This window comes from Coccinella septempunctata, chromosome 1 (genome assembly GCF_907165205.1).
Source record: "Coccinella septempunctata chromosome 1, icCocSept1.1, whole genome shotgun sequence".
NCBI lineage: Eukaryota > Metazoa > Arthropoda > Insecta > Coleoptera > Coccinellidae > Coccinella > Coccinella septempunctata.
Window position 1 is genome coordinate 15,722,128 of NC_058189.1, and position 19,125 is coordinate 15,741,252.

General features: G+C 33.1%; 3 protein-coding genes across 12 annotated transcripts in view; 2 read left to right on the forward strand and 1 right to left on the reverse strand.

Moving 5' to 3' along the window:
• Positions 1 to 19,125, forward strand: part of LOC123322835 (disco-interacting protein 2) — a 179,353-nt gene that overhangs the window by 99,371 nt on the left and 60,857 nt on the right. For all 9 annotated transcript variants that reach the window (XM_044910871.1, XM_044910865.1, XM_044910863.1 and 6 more), the window contains one exon: positions 9,124 to 9,198. In XM_044910871.1, the coding sequence (XP_044766806.1) occupies positions 9,124 to 9,198 (75 nt within the window). The remainder of the gene's footprint in view (positions 1 to 9,123; positions 9,199 to 19,125) is intronic.
• LOC123322837 (trihelix transcription factor GTL1-like) lies at positions 5,137 to 6,698 on the forward strand. Of its 2 annotated transcripts, XM_044910874.1 has the most exons (5): positions 5,137 to 5,330; positions 5,639 to 5,683; positions 5,807 to 5,860; positions 5,925 to 6,387; positions 6,469 to 6,698. In XM_044910874.1, the coding sequence occupies exons 1-5, from the start codon at positions 5,285 to 5,287 to the stop codon at positions 6,650 to 6,652; spliced, it is 792 nt and encodes a 263-aa protein (XP_044766809.1). In that variant the 5' UTR covers positions 5,137 to 5,284; the 3' UTR covers positions 6,653 to 6,698. The 2 variants fall into 2 exon arrangements, with proteins under 2 accessions (XP_044766809.1, XP_044766810.1); XM_044910875.1 differs by lacking the exon at positions 5,639 to 5,683.
• On the reverse strand, positions 6,659 to 8,294 carry LOC123322836 (putative nuclease HARBI1). Its single transcript, XM_044910873.1, has 4 exons — positions 7,916 to 8,294; positions 7,617 to 7,856; positions 7,427 to 7,562; positions 6,659 to 7,188 (listed from the first exon to the last, which is right to left on the reverse strand). Exons 1-4 carry the CDS (start codon positions 8,135 to 8,137, stop codon positions 6,674 to 6,676), a joined length of 1,113 nt encoding a protein of 370 aa, XP_044766808.1. The 5' UTR covers positions 8,138 to 8,294; the 3' UTR covers positions 6,659 to 6,673.

The following is a 19,125-nucleotide window of genomic DNA, read 5'->3' on the forward strand; positions in this document are numbered from 1 at the left end:
AAATCCAACTCCAAATTTCAAAAATGAAATATTGGACATTGTTGGTTATGTTTAATTTTGTAGACAAAAGGTTGAATGTATTCCAAATAAATAACGAATATTTTCGAAATGTCTTGAGATGTTTGATGGAGATTTGGTAAAAATGCATAAATCATTAAAATGATTATTTCACGTTGAATACCTTGTCTTCAGCACGCCCTTGTAGTACAGGTTTCACTTTGATATTTTTTATGAAAAAATAATAATTTTCCTTTTTCCAAAATTGAATTCATTTTTACAATTTTGTTCATTTTAGAACAAGAAGAGTATGCGATTTTGCCCCAGGACGCACCACTTTTTAATAAAAAATTGAAAACCGTTTGTTATTCAAAAAAATACTCGAGCAGTACAATCGAACAAATAATTTTACTAAATCAAAAAGCTTTTCAAATTACAAGAATTGTTGAAAATTCCGCCTTCATCTATGATACAAGAGTCTAGTTTTCCCCTCATGGATTGAATTTGTTATTTTATTGGAAAACATGTTACGCCCTGTATCTGGAAACGAAGCTATATGTACAAAGGGCCACAGGACCTCTTCGACCTCAGAAATTAATATTTTGAATTTGTAAGCAGTTTTTATGGAACACCCTGTATAAAGCATTCGTATTTCTGTGTGTCTGAAAAAAAAACTTACCAAAGTTAAAAAAGAAGTATCGTTTACTTGTTCCATTGGAAATTTAGGGTTCAGTACATCGAATTTTAAGCACTTTATACCTACCTGATGCTGATGTTTGAAATTTTTCATTTCTTATATTATAAAACAGTGTACAAATCGAGGTACAAATTAAACAGTTGGTAATATCCTCGGGAATACCTATATTGTTGTGCTGTTTGGCAGCCAAGTACTTTACAAAAGGGAGCTGACGAAGCTCATTTCGAAAATTTATCTGATGAGGAAACAAAAAACTCGGAAATGAACGTTCCATTCCACATTTCCAGATGAAAAATTCAATGGCTGCACTTGTCGCCGCTATCATATTTCTTTTCCGAAGTAAGGAACCCGATATGGTGGCATATGTATGCATGTATGAATGGATATTAAACTGTATATATGTACATAATACCACAATTCGTCACTGTGAGATCTTTACATCTCTAATTTAGTAATTTATGCCGTCACTTAACCTACAAAGAAATTCATTTCATAGTGAACGAATTATGTATGTTTTCATCGGCATGAAGGGGGTTATGAATTGTATCCTCGAACATGTAAGCAATTCCAAATGTCCAATTAGGGAAATTTTTCATGTTCGTCGTTTTATTCAATTTTGTATGGAAACTTCTGCAGTTCGTTTTACTCGTATTATACTACATATTTACATGTATGTGAATTGGATGTGTGACTACATATTTAGTCATGCACAAAATACGAAAACTCATCCTAAAGCACTTGATTAAAATATTCCACCTCACCGAGATACAGAGTGTTTTACTGCAGATATTCTAAAATAATTTCAGCCCATTTTTTTACATCTTCCAATATTTTCTGTTCAAACTGTTAGAAATAAAATTAGATTAGATTAAACCTCGGTTTAAACGCTAATAACTTGAAAACTATCAATTCTATCTCATTGAAACAATACGATATTTACGTAAAAAGTAACGAAGAATTAAAAAAAAGGTTGAAATCGACTTCGTGAGATATAAGCTTCCCCATTTTGAATATTTTCATATGGACAATTATTATTGATTAAATGATTCATTTTGATGAGTTCCTGTTTTCTGCTGAATTTCTTATTCGAGTGGAGTATTTTTGTTTTTTATAAAAAGCTATGAAAAATTAATTTAACAACAATTTAACAATGGATGAGTTGAGTTTTGTGGAATGAATTTTTCTAGTGAAGTGATGAAACTTTCATGGAATGTTCATTTTCCACTGCTGAAATCGTCATTTTCCGACAATAAAAATTACCATTCAAATCCTTATTCAATTTGGAGCAAATTCGGTCTCTTGACTTTTTGCTGTACGAGGCACCGTTTCCGGTTAAAAAAAAATGAAACACATTCTCATGCATGAAGAAATCGCCAAAATTTGATATAGCAATAATTATATTATTATGTACCTACCATATCAAATTTGGCCTATTTCTTCATGCATGAGAATATGTTTTATTTTTTTAACCGGAAACGCTGCCTCGTACAGCAAAAAGTCAAGAGATCGAATTTGCTCCAAATTGAATAAGGATTTGAATGGTAATTTTTATTGTCGGAAAAACCAGTGGCGTATCATTTTTTTATCTGAAAATATTCAGTCTCGCTGCAGTAGGGACGCCACTGGTAGAATAAAAATGAAATGATATTATGCAAAAAGTGCTCTTTGACGCTCAAAACCTATTTCATGAAAATATTTCAAGCAGTGTGAAAGTTATTAATAAAAAACATTTTTTTTTCTATAATTTTAACACCCCGTATCTCGGAGGGGAAACATTTCTCGACATATGTTTATATGACAAACTAGGGCTTATTTTTGATGTAGAATACGTGGTTAAAATTTCTTGGTTACGATCTGGACCACCCTGTATAGACGCAAAATGAGCAAATTTAAAAGTTATGATAAGCAAAGAAAATATCGAAATTGTTATTTCATATATCACAAGAAACGCTTCCAACAGAACGGTTGCGGAAGGAAGGTTTTGAAAAAATTGTATGATTAGTTTTAAACTCGGTTTTAAATCTCTTTATATCAGCACCCTATATTTAGTGAGAAGTAAACTTTTGAATCACTTGGGATGACTCGAAAGATTCTACGAATAGAAGACTAAGTGGACAAGTGACGATGATGTAATCGGATTTTATCATTCATTATCCATATCAGAAATATAATTGATTATTCCTAGTCAGTGTTGATTGTTCAAAGTGAAATCTTTGCGTTTGTTTGAAATGTGGAGAAGCTTGTTTGGATTTTTCTTTAATACCTTTATTAAACTACAGTAATGTTCGCTTATAACGAACCTCAAAGGGCCGTCAAAAACAGTTCGCTGTAAGCGAAGTTTGCAATAAAGGATAAATGTTAATATCTATCAGGAATTATTATTTTTATTCCCTGAAAATTGCTTCGTTATAAGCGAAAGTTGGCTAAAAACGGAGTCGTTGGAAACGAACATTACTGTAATTTATTTACATGTCATCTATTATACAGGGTGAGTCTTTGACACTTATTTCAGCGGTAGATTCTTGAGCTCAAAAGAAACACTTTTTCTCATACCATTTTTTTCAATTGAGGAATGCAGTTGATAGTATTATTAGTTTCTCGAAAAAAGACGACCGTAATGTGCCATTAATTTTCCTCTATCTCGTTGGGTTTAAAAATTGTAGTTCAGGTATCACCAATTTTACCCACCCTGTACAGGTGGTCAAATTTTGATGTTTTAGCACTACAGTTTTTAAACCAGAGGAGATACACAAAATCTGATACCCCATTCTCGTTCTCTTTTTCTGAGAAACTAACAATAGTAGTAGTCATTTTTGGTCACTTTCTTTAGTTTTCGAGTTATAAGCAAAAATTGGAAAAATGGCGATATCGAAATAAATTTATATCTCCGCTAATACAGATGATAGAGCTCTGAAATTGAAACATTATACAGGCACTTTTTCAAGTAGAATCCAGTGGCGTGCTCGACTTTATAGCAGGATTTTTAATTACGAAGCTATGACCTACAGTTATGTTTTTTTAAATGGGAACACTAGTTTTCTGTGCAATTTTTTGAAAGCTTAATTTTTACTGATTTCAAAAATATATAACATCATATTGTTTGTATCAATATAAATAATAGAAAATGGTCAAAAACCTTTTTTCTCAATATTTCAATGGTTTCAACAACTTTTGATGAGCATAGAAAAATATAGCATCGTATGATTACCACTGTCTCCTTCTATAAGTCCTTTCAATATAATGAAAATTTATGAAATATATCTTGATTCAAATTTTGTGAAAATTGGTAAAAAGCATAGAAAGAATGACATTGCCGGAAGGACACTGCTTTTGTTATAGGAAACTCTATTTTTATGTGCTCGTCAAAATTTGAAACTATAAAAATATTGACAAAAATTGTTTTTGACCATTTTCCATTATTTATATTGATACAAAACATATGATGTTATATATTTTTGAAATCAGTAAAAATTAAGCTTTTAAAAAATTGCACAGAAATCTAGTGTTCCCATTTAAAAAATCATAACTTTGGGTCATAGCTTCGTAATTAAAAATCCTGCTTAAAAGGCGAGCACGCCACTGGATTCTACGTAAAAAAGTGCTTTTATAATGTTTCAATTTCAGAGCTCTACATCAGTATTAGCGGAGATATAAATTTATTTCGATTTCGCCATTTTTCCAATTTTTGCTTATAACTCGAAAACGAAAGAAAGTGGCAAAAATCACTACTACTATTGTAAGTTTCTCATAAAAAGAGAACGAGAATGGCATATCAGATTTTGTCTATTTCCTCTGGTTTAAAAGCTGTAGTGTTAAAACATCGAAATTTGCCCACCCAGTACACTAACTAGCGTTTCAAAATAATATTACGCAGGCGTAGCCACGGGTTTAGGATAGTGCAATATTTTCCCCCATTATTTTTATTATAGAACAAAGAGTCCTTTCTGACTTATCAGGGATTCGGCAGAAGAACTTTGTACTCTTTTTTTCAGCTTTCTAGATTATTGCCTTTTCATCAGACAAGAACGAACATAAATCACACAATATCCGAACAAAAAGGTTCAACTCACTGGAGTTGAGGTTTTTTGTTAAATCTCGAAACGATCAAGATTAATTTGAAAAGTTGTCTCTATCAAACAATCTGATGAAGAGCCAATATCGTCTCGAAAGCATGAGCTTAAAGAAAAAGAGTACCTACAAGTTTCATATCTGAATTCCCGATAGTTTACACACAATTTCCATAACATATGTGTGCTCAAGGAAATCTTATCGTTTATTTTGAAGTGCTGCACGTCAAATTAAGTATTCGTACTAAACACATAATTAATGAAGAGTGAACTCGATAACACTGAGTAATTGGGGTTAATATTGTTCTGGCCAAGGTCTTACATTGGTCGCATTCAGCGGACGAAACAGTTGCGCAACTGTTACCAAACGCTAGCGGAAACGTTCGGTGACATATGCGCTACATTCTCAACACGTTCTGGAGCGGACGCCATTTTTGGGAGCGGATTTGATTTGTGCTAGGTAGCGGTAGCGGAAAGGAGCGAAAGTTGGACTCGAACCGAGTAGTGTTGTTTAGTGTGTAAAATGTACGAGTTTGAGTTAGTTGACGAAAACGGAATGGAAATTGAAGGTAAGAAATATAGAAGGATGTTTAATAAGTTATAGGAAATATACTAGAGCAACAAAAGTAATTCGTCAAAATTCTTGATTATGTTTTTTTCGGAAACTTTTATGGGTTTTCACTCCCAGTCTTTGAATCACAATCATGAAAAAACTCCAAATAATAAAGATCTAATTTTCATAGGTCTTTTTTTTAAAGTCATTCTGTTTCAGAGACTGGGAGTGAAAACGTATTTCAACATATATATTTTTCTTCTTGTTTTCATCATTTTTTTTCTCACTAAATGCAAATATATCTTTATTTTTATTATTCCTCAGCGTTCTTGGAGCATTCTTTAAGGGAATCCATCGTTATGGAAGAAGGTATGTTTATTTTGCGAAAAACTATTTATTGTGGTATATAATATACAGGGTCTCAGTGAATAGGTGCGACAAACTTCAGGAGGTGACAAAGTAATGTATTTTTATGAATTTTTATTTTTTCAGTATCTCCCAGAGAAGCTTTGGGGGAAACTTCTGGAAATCAACGCTTGAATCCAGGTATGTAGTCTTCTCAGAAAAAAAATTTTCTTTTCAAATTATGGATGTTATTCATTTTTTGCAGGTCAGCCTTTTTCGTGGGATAAGCAAACCACGCAATTACTGGTGGAACGGTACATGCATCTTAAGGATGCATTTAGAGATCCAAAAATTAAAAAAAAAAAGCTGTGGGACGAAATAAAACAAACATTTACCTCCAAAGGGCATAATGTCACGGAAGAGATTTTGGATAGAAAATGGAGAAATATGAAAAAAACCTATACAGGCATTAAAGATAACATACGCAAAACTGGAAGGGGTAGAATACACTGGGAATATTATAATCAATTTGATGAAATATACAGAGACGATAAAACAGTGAATTTACCCCGAACACTCTCATCAGCTCCAGTATCAGTGATCCAAAAGGGGCCTGGAATAAATCCAGACTCCATAAAGGAACCTGTTCAAATAATAGAGGAACCTCAACCCAGTATTGCAGCCACTCCTCAAATTGAAAAGCAGAAAGACAACATAACACTCACTCCGTATGTTAAGTTTAAGCTGTATTCTTTTCTATATTAATTTCACAGACATAAAATTAAACTAGCAATATATTTTAATTGCAGAAAATCCACAAAAATGGATTCCAAGAGTGGAATGTTTTATTTGAGGAAGAAGCTGGCTGAAATTGAGACTGCCCGTGTCAACGAAATCAAACTTCTTCGGGAAGCACTTGAAAGACACAATGAAATTCAAGAACGAAGAAATGAAATTTTAGAAAATTTTTTTAATTCTTCAAAAAAACAATAATGTATTTTCTAAATAAAATATTTATAATAACATATTTGCGATGTTATCCCTTTTGTCATTTCCACCCTCATCTGCAACGTCCCCTTCTGGGTTTGGTAGTGGTAGATCCTCTTCTAGTACTTCTTGAGGATCTTCTTCCACTTCATTCAGTATTAAAAAATTGTGAAGAACACATGCAGCACTGATTATGTGTGTTCCAAAATCAGGATCTCCTATATCTAAATACTTCAAACGTCGAAATTTTCCTTTCAATCGCCCAAATGTTCTTTCGATTACTGAACGAATGGAGTTCATTCTATAATTGTAGTTATTTTGAATATCATTCAAATGGCCATTGTCCCTATATGGTGTCAGTAAATTTGTCATCAGAGGGTAAGCAGAATCGCCAAGCAAATGCATATCTCTAGACAATAAGGGGTTATTTGCATTTATCAATTTCTGATAGATGTCGCTAGATCTGAACACTCTTGCGTCATGTACTCTCCCTGGCATCCCAATAAATACATCAATGAAAGCCATTCGATGATCGCAGACACCTTGAAATACAAAAGAATAAACTGTCGAACATTTTCAATACGTAAAAATATATAAATATATATATATATATATTCTTTTGAATGTCAGCAATACATTTTTTGGTATCAAACAATAAAGCATATGTGTGAATTTTAGCAATGGTTAGTGTAACGGGGTACCATACAATTTGGAGTATGATACATGAGCTTAGGGAAAAATGTCAGTAAAAAAACCCTGTCTAACTAACTGATTAGGCACCTTGCAAAATTATCGAATGGAATTCTTTTCTGTTGTAGTAATCGGTGGCATTGTTTTTTGGTTGTTTTATTGGGATGTGACATCCATCAATAGCTCCTACAACACCAGGAAATCCATGGGATCTTTCTCGAAATACCTAAAATGTACATTTCAAATACATATTTCCTCAGTGCTTCAAAATTAAACTCACATTTATAGCTTGTTGATGATTCACTGGCCAAGATATCAACTGGGGCATCATTTGCCTTATAATTTCAACAATTTCTTTGAAAACCATATGGGCAGTACTTCTCGCAAACCCAAACCTATCACCAGCTGCCAAAAATGACTCGGGCTTAGCAAGTACCCAAATAGTGAATAACACTTTTTTTTCGAAAGGTATTACTGCAGGTCTCACAGCACCAATATTTGCTAGGTTTTGTAGTAATTTCTTGAAGAGAACGTTTAAATAAAATAAGTTACAATCATGTTTCACAAAATCTATTTTACCTCAAATGTAGGTCGCATCATGCGAAAGTGTTCGGAGAATAAGTTTCCTTCATAACTCCTTATTGTGATTTCATAATAATTTTCATTTCGTGGTATTACTGGTCTACCACCATCATTTTCCTCCAATAATCGAATTGGTTCTGCCAATTCCAAAGCGATTTGAAGAATAATATCTACATTTTGATTACTCTCCATTATTTCACTTAGAATATAATTCTCCATTTTTCTATAGAGGTAGGTAAGTACATGAACCGCAATGGATAGAGAATACACTTAGTAATTCTTCACAAAAAAAATTGACTCCACCAGTACAAGGTTAACGAAACTTAAAAAATCCGTTTGTTTACTTCCTTCCTACAGACTTCTCAACTAATCAGCTGATAGTGACAGCTCATTGGACTGCCTTATCCTATCTCGGCTTGCCAGCGGACGTTCAACATGTTCCCGACCGCTACCGCTACCGATGGGTAGCAGAAGCGCTTTGCGCTCCGTCCGCTGAATGCGACCATTGCTCCATTATAATAACGCTATGACGCCCTGTTTTCCGGTGAAGGCTTGCCTTTTTATCAGTTGATGGAAATGATGAAAATTAAAATGAATATCCTACGACAGATCCCCTATTCAGATAGTTTCTATCTATCATGTACAATTGAGGAGTTGCACCCTCTAAGAGGATTGGAGGAGGTTTTTATGTGACGACTCTGAAGTTTAGTGCTGAGGATGATTTGGTCATTTTTTGATAACACTTCATCAATCACCCCTGAGGTGTATTTCAGTGACCTCAAAATACATATTTACATGGTGCGACTCAAACACTCGCCTTGTACACTTTTACCATTTATTTACATTAAATATCATTCATGATGATGAATTTAAATGATATGGACTCAAAATTTTTTTCAGAATTTATTCCTTAATTTCAATGCAGAAATAACAAAATTACAAAATTTACTGAGATGTTAGTCGAAACCTGGAAATACATGAAAAGGATAAAGGGTACTTTAATACGGTGGATTCACAATTCTTGATGAATCAAGCATCGAATATAAGTGTTCATAAACTTTTCAATAATTTCATATTTTCAATTCACTACCGCTTCTAAAAGATTCTGTTATCATTCTAGCAAATACCACTGATTCTATGATTTTGCAACCTGATTATTGAAGAAGTTCTGACATTCTCGTCTAATTTTTTCTTTTTATTTTCAGGTGACATCACACAAAAAGGATATGAAAAGAAGAGAACTAAACTTCTTTCATCATATGTGCCTAAACAAAACTCGAGTGAGTAAAATTTTGTGTTATTACTCATGTTGTTGTTTTTTCAACGAGGTGTTTCACATGAAGTTTTATGTTTGGAATCAGATTTTTCTCTCATGTATTCTTCACAATGGAAACTACTTGATAAATTTTTAAGTATATATGTTCTTCAGCTGTTATTCACTTCATAATAAGTAAGGTCGCCAGAAATGTTTCCATTTTTCCTTCAAAGAAGAAGATAATATACTTATTGAAAATTAAATGTTACAACACTTTTATTGAAACTCTTCAAACAGTCATTTTTCCGAAGACCGTGTGAATTGAAGTAGTACTCTGCACTATATTATACACATTTTTTTCAAAATTTTCATATTGTAATTCGAAGAAATCTAGAATTTATCATAATATTTCTACCTGATTTGTGTACCGGGTAGCAATACGGAGTTGCCTTTTTAACACCCTATATTTAATTCGACATTTTATAGAGACAAAGACAATATCACTACTTATGTGCGGTTACGTTTGGTCTCAGATTGCCCGTTTTGAATTTCTTAATAATTTTCAGCGAAAATGTTTCAACATTTGAAATGCTGTAAGTATGGGCTATCTTTATTGGTATCAAATTGAAGTTTGAGAAAAAATTTTCTTTTTTTTTTCCCAAGTTCAATGGGCATGCAGGCGTATGCATTACCCAAAATCTAGCTTTCTTTCATACAAGGTGTCCTCGGAAAGAATGCAACAAACGGAAGCCATAAACTGAGACCATGAAGGTCGACTCATATCAAGAAGTTTTATAATTACCTGAGGGCTTTCGTTTGAGATATACGAGATATCCAAATGTTGAATGAAAATTCAATAAAACTTAAACTAATCAACAGACAGATTTTAAATTTTGCAGTTGTGTCACCCTTTGCAACCGCCTTCGTTACAATTTTCAATTGAAAAAGTCAGAACCGGGGTAGGGAAATTTTTGACTTATTCAATATATCTTAATATCAGATCATCTTATACATTCCCCCTAGAAAAGCTACTCAATTATAAAAACGAAAAACATTGCTTGGCAGGGTCGTAGACGAGGTCGTAGAAGAATTATTATTAATAAACAAAAAAATAAAAATAAGTTTATATTATTTACAAATAATATTCATTATACATATAAAAATATTTCATATCTCACCCTGATCACCTTTCCAATTCAAATTTTTGGATTTTAATGTTGAGTTGCTTTTCTATGGTCGTAAAAATGAAAAACTATTACAGTGTCGATATACAGATTGATATGATATTGAGGTATGTATACAGAGTGCGGCATTTAACTTGAGACAGTAAAATATCTCGAAAACTATTTACTTTGAAATAAAATTTCAAATGAAAATTGTTAGGTATCAAGGGGGACAGAAAATTAACATAAATACTTGTTTTTAACACTTAAAGGCCACCTCTTTTTTTTTAATGTAAAGGTATATTTTTTAGTGCAGATTATTATTTTTTATAAAAAATATTAACTTTTGTTTGAATCTTTCTCATCGGATTTCGAAATATCGAAGTAAATTTTATTTACGGCTGAGAAAAAATAATAATAATTGAAGTCCGATGAAAAAAGTATCAAATAAAAGTTAGTATGTACATATAAATTTTTTCATGGAGAATAAGAATCTTCGGTAGAAAATATACCTTTCCATTAAAAAAAAAAACAAGTCGACCTTGAATTAAAGCTGAAGTCAAGGTAACAAAAAAAAATTAAATTTTTTGTCCCCCTTGATACCTAACAATTTGCATATGTTTAATGTTAAAAAAACCAAAAATTGTACTGGCCCATATCCTAAGGAGAAGACATACAAGTTTAAATGGAATAATAATATAAATTTTTCCACGAACGTAACATTTCAATTGATGATCATCAGTTTATGATTGTATATAAAAAAACGTTTTAGATTGAAGTAAAACGTTAACAGATTACCTATTAATGAAGGAAAAGTACGATTTTGGTGACCTTACCTATGATGAATGGATTTTGTCATTATCTTTTTCCTCTTATATTAGTTCTGGTTCGTTTGGAGATGAGTATTATTCGTTAGTTCAATCTTTTTTTATTCCGCTTCCTTTAAAACATCTTTTCTAAAATTTATTTTTTAGGCCCTAGTGAGTCCAAAACGAAGGTAAAGCTGAATTAAACAAGAATGAAAAGACTATTGATAAATATTTATTAATTTCAATAAACGGATTTCTATAAGATAGTACGGTATTTCACAGTTTGCTCGAAGTTCCAGATTCTTTTATTCACGATAAATTGAGCTTTACTTCCGAGAGGACATCGAATCATATTTGGAATCGACAATATGCAGGGTGTCCCACGACAATAAATATAGAGAATATCTCGGAATCCAAGAGTAGTACAGAATTGTAATTTTGGGGTTGTAAATTAAATCAGTAATTAAATCTGTTTTCGATGTTAGGTTACCCAATGAGATTTTTGTTGTCAGTCACGTGACATTAGTTTAAAAATTATCAATGGTACAACCTGTATATTTTGGAATTTCTACACTGCGCAAAAAAATTAACGCACATTCTGAAAATCTCAATTTTATTGAAAGTTAACTCTACATTGACTTTATAACTTATTTTTTATGTTCTCTCGGGAAGGTTTTGAACGAAACAAGACACATTAAATGGAAGAAAATTCAGGATTTCACCGAATCTTATGTGAAAGAAGAGAAATGAACAATTTTCAAAATACTGAAATGCTGATAAGTGATTTAATACTTGGTATTCCCACCCCTTGCATTAATTACAGCTCGGCAACGACGGTTCATACTCAAAATGAGTGATCTTAAAATGTTCTGATCTAATCCTTCCCAGATTTCTCCGAGTTGGATTCCTAAGTCATTAAGAGTAGCTGGATGATTTTCTGAACTTCTTAGCCTTCTATTGTGGTTGTCCCAAACCTGCTCAATAGGATTGAGATCTGGACTTCTTGCTGGCCATTCCATTCGAGAGACTTCAACCTCTTCAAGGTACTCCTGAACGATGCGCGCACGATGGGATCTGGCATTATCGTCCATAAAAATGAAATTTTCACCAATGTATGGGGCAAATGGCACTACATGCTCTTCAAGAATGTTTCTTATATACTTATCAGCATTCATAGCTCCATTATCAACGACCACTAGGTCTGTGCGAGCAGTCAAAGATATTCCACCACATACCATAATCGATCCTCCCCCGAAACCAGTAGTATTCAGGAAATTGCTCTGAGCATATCTTTCATGTGGACGTCTGTCTACAAGGGAACGTCGATCACAATGGTAGAGGCAGAATCTAGACTCATATGTGAAGAGAACTCTTTCCCAATCGGCAATCGGGTAAGAGCTGGGCCTCTTGCCGCGACACTAGGCGATTTCTTATTGTCTGAGTGCTAATTTGCACCTCATGAGTTTGCTCAAGCTGAATTTGAAGGAGGCGAGCGGTTGCAAACCGTTGTCTCAACGAAGAAACTTTCAAGTAACGTTCTTGAATGGCATTTGTTACCCGTGGTCTACCCTATCCTGGTCTTCGGACATTCATACCTGTCTGGACATACATTCTGGACACACTTGTATGGGAAACTCCAAACCTTTCTGCAATTCTTGTGTATGTCCACCCTTCTTCTCGCAAAACTACCGCTTGGGCACATTCCTCTTGGGTAAAATTGCGTGTTTCGCGTTGCATAGCGATCGAGTGTAGAAAATCAAACGAAAGAAAAACTATTGATCACTAGAATTGATCGAGAACAACTGATTTTAGAATGGTGCCAATACATTCAAAATCTGATATCATCTTTTTTTATTCCTGCTGGGAAAAAACATCTGTATTGAAGAAAACCGTTGAAAGTGGATAACATATGCATGCATAATTCTGATAAAAATAATTATCATTGGGAACACCTTCAGTTATAGAATAAATTTGAGATTTCCATAATGTGCGTTAATTTTTTTGCGCAGTGTATGTACCGTCGGAGAAAACGATTCCAATAAACTATCACACTTGTGGTCTAAAACGATTCATTTAAGAACTACAGGTCGTGGGCCAACCTGTATATTGATACACCTGAAATCATCAGTTTCCATTTATCTGCCTATCAGCGTAGAAATAAATGGAAACACCAGCTGATTCATCTCCTGAACAAAATCATGATATTATTCATTTCAATTTCAATATTTATCGCGCCTCACTACTCATCTTTTCGGTACAAACCGTGGCTTCGATATTTTAATCGAGCTTTGGATAAAAACGAGATCAGGTTACCTCGGCAAGATCGTCGAATGGTTTTCAAGTAATCATTATCTTCTTTGACGCGGGAAAATTGTTTTTCAGGTGAGTTCTACGCGTAAAGTTCGACTTTCGTACTCGGGTGTAATGTGGTGTAAAAACAACCGTCTTGGAATTAATTTCTCGATTCGACACTTTTGTGAGATGTAGAATGTTAATTTTGTATGTCATGCGAAGAAATGCGGTTTTTCTAAAGGGGAATGAAGTCACTATTTTTCCTTCATAATCTATTCATTTTATTCTCTTATTTCCTCTATTTCTATATCTCATTTTCAACATTCACTAGCCATCATTCAAATAAAAAAAACTCTCAGTGAAGGTTTGATTCTTATAATGAATTGTTCAATTTCGTATCTGTGGCCGAAAATACCAATCTTGCGAGTCGCTATTTTTTCAATTATTGTACGGGGTGTCCTTAAACAATACTGCATGATGGAATAGGAATCGGCGGTTAACAATTTAAAATGTTTACAATTTCTTACCATTGACGAAGGACAATTCCATAACGAATTTATCATGCGTTATGTATTTATAAATATACGTAAACTAATCTCCGTCTCTTCATAAACTTTTTAGGGTTTTCACTCCCAATCTCTGAAACAAAATCAATTAAAAATGATTGGGAGTGAAAACCCTAAAAAGTTTATGAAGAGATGCAGAATCCTTTTCACAAACCTTTTAGGGCTTTCACTCCCAATCTCTGAAACAAAATTAATTAAAAATGAAATCAACGATTTGCTCCTGCGTGAATTCTTGCACTAATTTGTCAGGAGCAAATTAACTAGAAAAAATTGTTGCCTGACAATGAACTCAAAATAAATAACGTTGAAACTATAATTCTTCGTAACGTTTCGGAGTCTATATCAGACTCCTTCATCAGACGAAAAAATCTACTTTTGTAGATTTTATTTTGAGTTCATTGTCAGGCAACAATTTTTTCTAGTTAATTTGCTCCTGACAAATTAGTGCAAGAATTCACGCAGGAGCAAATCGTTGATTTCATTTTTAATTAATTTTGTTTCAGAGATTGGGAGTGAAAGCCCTAAAAGGTTTGTGAAGAGATGCAAAATCCTCCCAAAATAAATTTCAATCGATATGCAGAATCCTCCCAGAATAAATTTCAATCGATAATCTCCGTCTCTTCAAACAAGGTAATTAGGACCTAACATCGATATTTATTAATGATTGACTGAAAATGTTGGATTTTTTTAATTTCTCTACAAAAATGTCTCATAATTTCCTGATTTCATGAAATCTACGAACACATGTAATTTGACATCTGATAAAAAATATCGAGAGAGATATTGAAGTGAAAACAACACAAATTCCATCCAATGAAACGTGATCTTCGCAAATATAGTTATTTTAAACCAAATTTCAAGATGATAAATTCGTTGAAATTTCCTGTTTTAAAGCATCAAGTAAAAGTGAACAATAGTGAGGTATGCTTCTTCAGTAAGTGCTTCGAAAATAGTGTAGTCACAGCTTTTATGTGCGGATGAATACATTGACCAATGAATATTTTTATATACGATTATTTTATTAAATAATTGATGCTTTACTTAACTGTTGTTTTCTTCACAGTTTCTGTTGAAGTTGGATTCTCATCAGCGCCCATAAGATAGATTGCTAGCTATAACGCTTTTCGCAATGGAAATGTGAACAAGAAAACTTATATTTAAAACCATTTTACTATCGATCTCGCTATCGATTAATAAAATATTGGTGTAATCATGCGTTTTCAATGTATTAATATGTACCTACCTTTAAAAGAAACATAGCCGCATCCCGATCATAGTATGATTGAAACACAGAAATATCTAGATATTCAACCATTTGAGAGGGTTCTAAACCGTTTTAGTGGTCAGTTCAAAAAGAGAAAATGAATATCTCACGTCAGAAACCACCAATTCATATAGGGATTTCATTATAATTAAATTCTATCAGTTCGTCATCTCGGAAAGTCAGAATTTTTTTTTATTCGTCAAACGGAATAAAAATTGAAAAATTTTTTTCAGTGAAGAACAAACATTCATGTTATTCACTTTCCGAGGTGGAATGATTTTCTACATGAATTTCCAAACAAAAAATTTTTTCGAAAAGTCTGGCCTGTGGCTACAATTCGAAACCTGCTAAAATTGAAAAAAGACGTTCGTAAAGTGTGCTGCCATCTTTTCGACAATTTTGATTGTAATATTCACAACTACTATTGATCGTTCAAGTTTACTGGCAACATCCCACATTCTTTTTTGTTATACCTAAAAAATTAAAAACGAAAAATCATAAAAAAAAATCTTTGAAACGTATCCTCAAAAACATCTATGACCATCATGCAATGTTTTGTTCCCTCAAAAAAAAAATGCTATAAAATCCGTTATTTTATTGGTTGAATTAGATTCTCTACAAAAAATTTCTTAAGGGAATCCTAATGGATATTCCACATTTCACAAAAAACCACATGGGTGAAGAAGAATTGGTTTGGTTCGTTCGTTGCCTTTCAAATTTTAATAGTCACATGAACAGGAAAGGATATCGGTAATTAGGTACTGTCACTGACCATATTACTTTTGTTCATCTAGAATACGAAGCGGACAATGAAACAGGTTTTCGACGGCTAATGGATGTTCCAGATGGAGCTTCCCAATAATAAAAAATGCACCTAGGACATTAGAGCATCTCGAAAATGGGAGCGAAGAACCTTCAGATAGATCAATCGAGCGAGTAGTCTGAAGGAATTAGATAGAATTATCTTGTTCGATATTAAACGAAAATGCAAATATTATTCACGGGTTAATGGTTTTCCTTGGAAAAAACAAGGAGTAACTGAACCTTTCAAACTTGTTTTTCTGGAAAACGAAACACTCTTTCATCAAAAATACAGGTTCTTGTCGCTAAAAAAATTGCCAATATTTTTCTAACGCTGCATCCGCTCATCCCTGACTTGTACTTTTGGTAACAAATCCCTATACGTTTTTCTGAAAAACGGAACTGGCAGAATCCTCTGTAGAATTCTACTTCAATGGTCACCCATTGTTGCCAGGCTGTCCTGTGAATATATTTTGGAAAACTGGTAGTCCAGGGCCAAAAATAATCGAGATAATATAATTTCCTTAGCATTATGTGTTTCACTATAAATTATGTAGATACATATAAGGAAAAATTTAAAGAACTCAGTAAAAGTCTGTGAAGAGGCAGGTTTTGAGAGATCAACGATTTTTACGAGTTCCTTCTAAACTACACCTCGTATCGGAATGACAACATTTAAATATAGCTAATTGAAATATTTACAACTTTCGTATTTACCAATGAAACTTGAATAAAATTCATATGGCGGAAAACGTGAAATAAAAAAAAGATTGATTAGGATTTGAAGATATTAATTTGTAACCAATACTATAGGTGTAGTTTGGCCGGAAATCGAAAAAAGCCATTATTTCACCCCTGAAAACTTTCAGTTTCACTGGACGATTTCCATTTTTTTTTATAATTTATAATAAATTTTCCACCTACTACTAATAAGGATTTCTCTTCAAGATATCGGAATCGATTTGACCCTGTGCTATGGTAACAAGAAAACTAACGTTGGACAAACTTCGTTAATTTAATAAATTGTACCATACAAGCATAATTTTGAGGTTTCCTCTGCGAACTGTCAAATTACGATCCGGAATTCAGACGAAAATTTCTACTGTATTAAGTGCACAAAAACTTCTATTATTGATTCTGCTTCAAAAGCAGACGTGAATAAATTGAGTTCAAGTTCTTTTGACAAATATTCTAGGGAATTCTGAATTGAGTATTCCAATGTTTGTCTTTATGAGTTTGGTATGCGTGTTTTCAAAGGAACGGGTATGGCGTTCAAAGGAGAAAAGGAAATGTGTGAAAAAAGTAGATATTTGGTATAATCTGGCTATTCAGATTTGAGTTGTTGACATTTTACATTATAAATAATCTAAACTATGAATTTATCCAAATATGCATGAGCCTACTGAATTCTTTTGTAAATTTTGCTTCTCCTGGCGAATTTATTTCTCGAAAACGGTTCTAGTTACGAATAAATTGCAAGAGACCAAAAACTTTTTGAAGATGAGTTTTTACAGCAAATGAAATAAGGAACAAAGTAAGAAAGCCATCCTCCAATAGGTATTTTTCACTAGGTTTATGTAATAATATGATGTAATACATCTTGAAATGTATTTTTGCCAAACTCATCTGAATATCTGCACATGCATGAGGAAAAATTGAAAAATTATGAATTTCAACATCCTGTACCTTGAAAACGAAACGCTTGTTTATGAGACTTCTTTTTTATAGCTTTGAAGCAATTGCCCCTTGTCGTTTGTACTTCTATTTCGGAAACAAGGGAACACCCTGCATAAAGGTTGAAAGGTTACCATTTAATGTATGTAGAGACTTCAACCTGCAATTGAAGACTGTAAAACACTTCATCTTACATTGTGACGAAAAGTTTTTAATTACACCTTCTGTGTGCAAGATTTATGTGAATTCAAACCTTTACTGATTGGTTGATCTATAAGTTTTTTCATCCTTTCAGTCCTAAGTTCACATATGTATTATAAAATTAATTCGTAAAATTATTACAGAAGTGATTTTGATGCGTCGGCGTCACGTCGTCAGAATATTGTCGAGATCTGGATACCCATTAGGAGTTTATAGAAAATATTATTGGACATTCTTTAGAGCAGAAACTACCTGAATTCATGATCGACTAATCCAATTCACTCGAAATGAGAAGTTTTCGAAAGTGTCAATAGATAATCAACTGAGAACTCTACCAATGTTGAAAATAATATTTTAATTATTGTGAGTTAGATCTCATTCCAAAAGTTTGACGATTTCGAATTGCTAGAAATTTGTTTCCTTCAACAATGACACCATCGTCAGCAATTCCATATGGACCAATCTGAAATTTGAAAATGTATTTCCAGATTAGCGCCAGAATGTGTCCGGTATCTCTGCCCAGTATAACAGTTAGTTTTATGCTCACCAAAATGTGATAAAACCTCTTGAAAAATTATTGAAATAATTCCGATGAAATGAAAGTCCTCCGGGTGTAGCTTTGTTGATTTCATTCGATTGATCTGCTCTAGTCTACCTCTGGTTAATTATCAAAAATATTTTTGTATTCCTCAGTTCATTTTCGCAAAATTTTTGCTTTTTGTTTTGATAAATCGAATATTTGTTTTAGGTCTTTTTCAGAGAAACAAAGAATGATGGAAACCGTAGCCTCCTACTATCATTCGTTTTTGAGTTACTAGTAAAAAGTGAGATTTTGGCGATTTCGACATGTTCTCATAACTTTTTTGTCTTTGAAGTTACAGATCTGAAACTTGAACCTTGACACTTTTTCACGTAGAATCCACGGACAATCTTTGGACAATCTTTCGGAGGAAAACATCTATACTCCATTCACTTTTATTTTAGCAGTCGGTTGGCCATGGAAATTTTACACATTTCACTCTGTATAGTACGAAAATGTGGGGTTATGACGCTTGTCAAAATATTTTTGGGTTTTAAGTCAACGCTATGTTGCCCGTTCTACGGAAAAGTTTCTGTTATTACGTATTTTATCACAATGTCGAATCTCTTCGGAAAATATGTGACGAACATAATTGAAGTTTA

What these genes read in the sequence shown, in the direction of transcription:
- LOC123322837 (XM_044910874.1), top strand. Translation starts at nt 5,285, where the DNA reads ATGTACGAGTTTGAGTTAGTTGACGAAAACGGAATGGAAATTGAAG. An exon ending in AAACGGAATGGAAATTGAAG is followed by an intron (nt 5,331 to 5,638) that starts GTAAGAAATATA and finishes ATTATTCCTCAG; the next exon opens with CGTTCTTGGAGCATTCTTTA. An exon ending in GACAACATAACACTCACTCC is followed by an intron (nt 6,388 to 6,468) that starts GTATGTTAAGTT and finishes TTTTAATTGCAG; the next exon opens with AAAATCCACAAAAATGGATT.
- LOC123322836 (XM_044910873.1), bottom strand. Translation starts at nt 8,137, where the DNA reads ATGGAGAATTATATTCTAAGTGAAATAATGGAGAGTAATCAAAATGTA. An exon ending in TGATGCGACCTACATTTGAG is followed by an intron (nt 7,857 to 7,915) that starts GTAAAATAGATT and finishes GTTCTCTTCAAG; the next exon opens with AAATTACTACAAAACCTAGC. An exon ending in CCATTCGATAATTTTGCAAG is followed by an intron (nt 7,189 to 7,426) that starts GTGCCTAATCAG and finishes TTGTATTTCAAG; the next exon opens with GTGTCTGCGATCATCGAATG.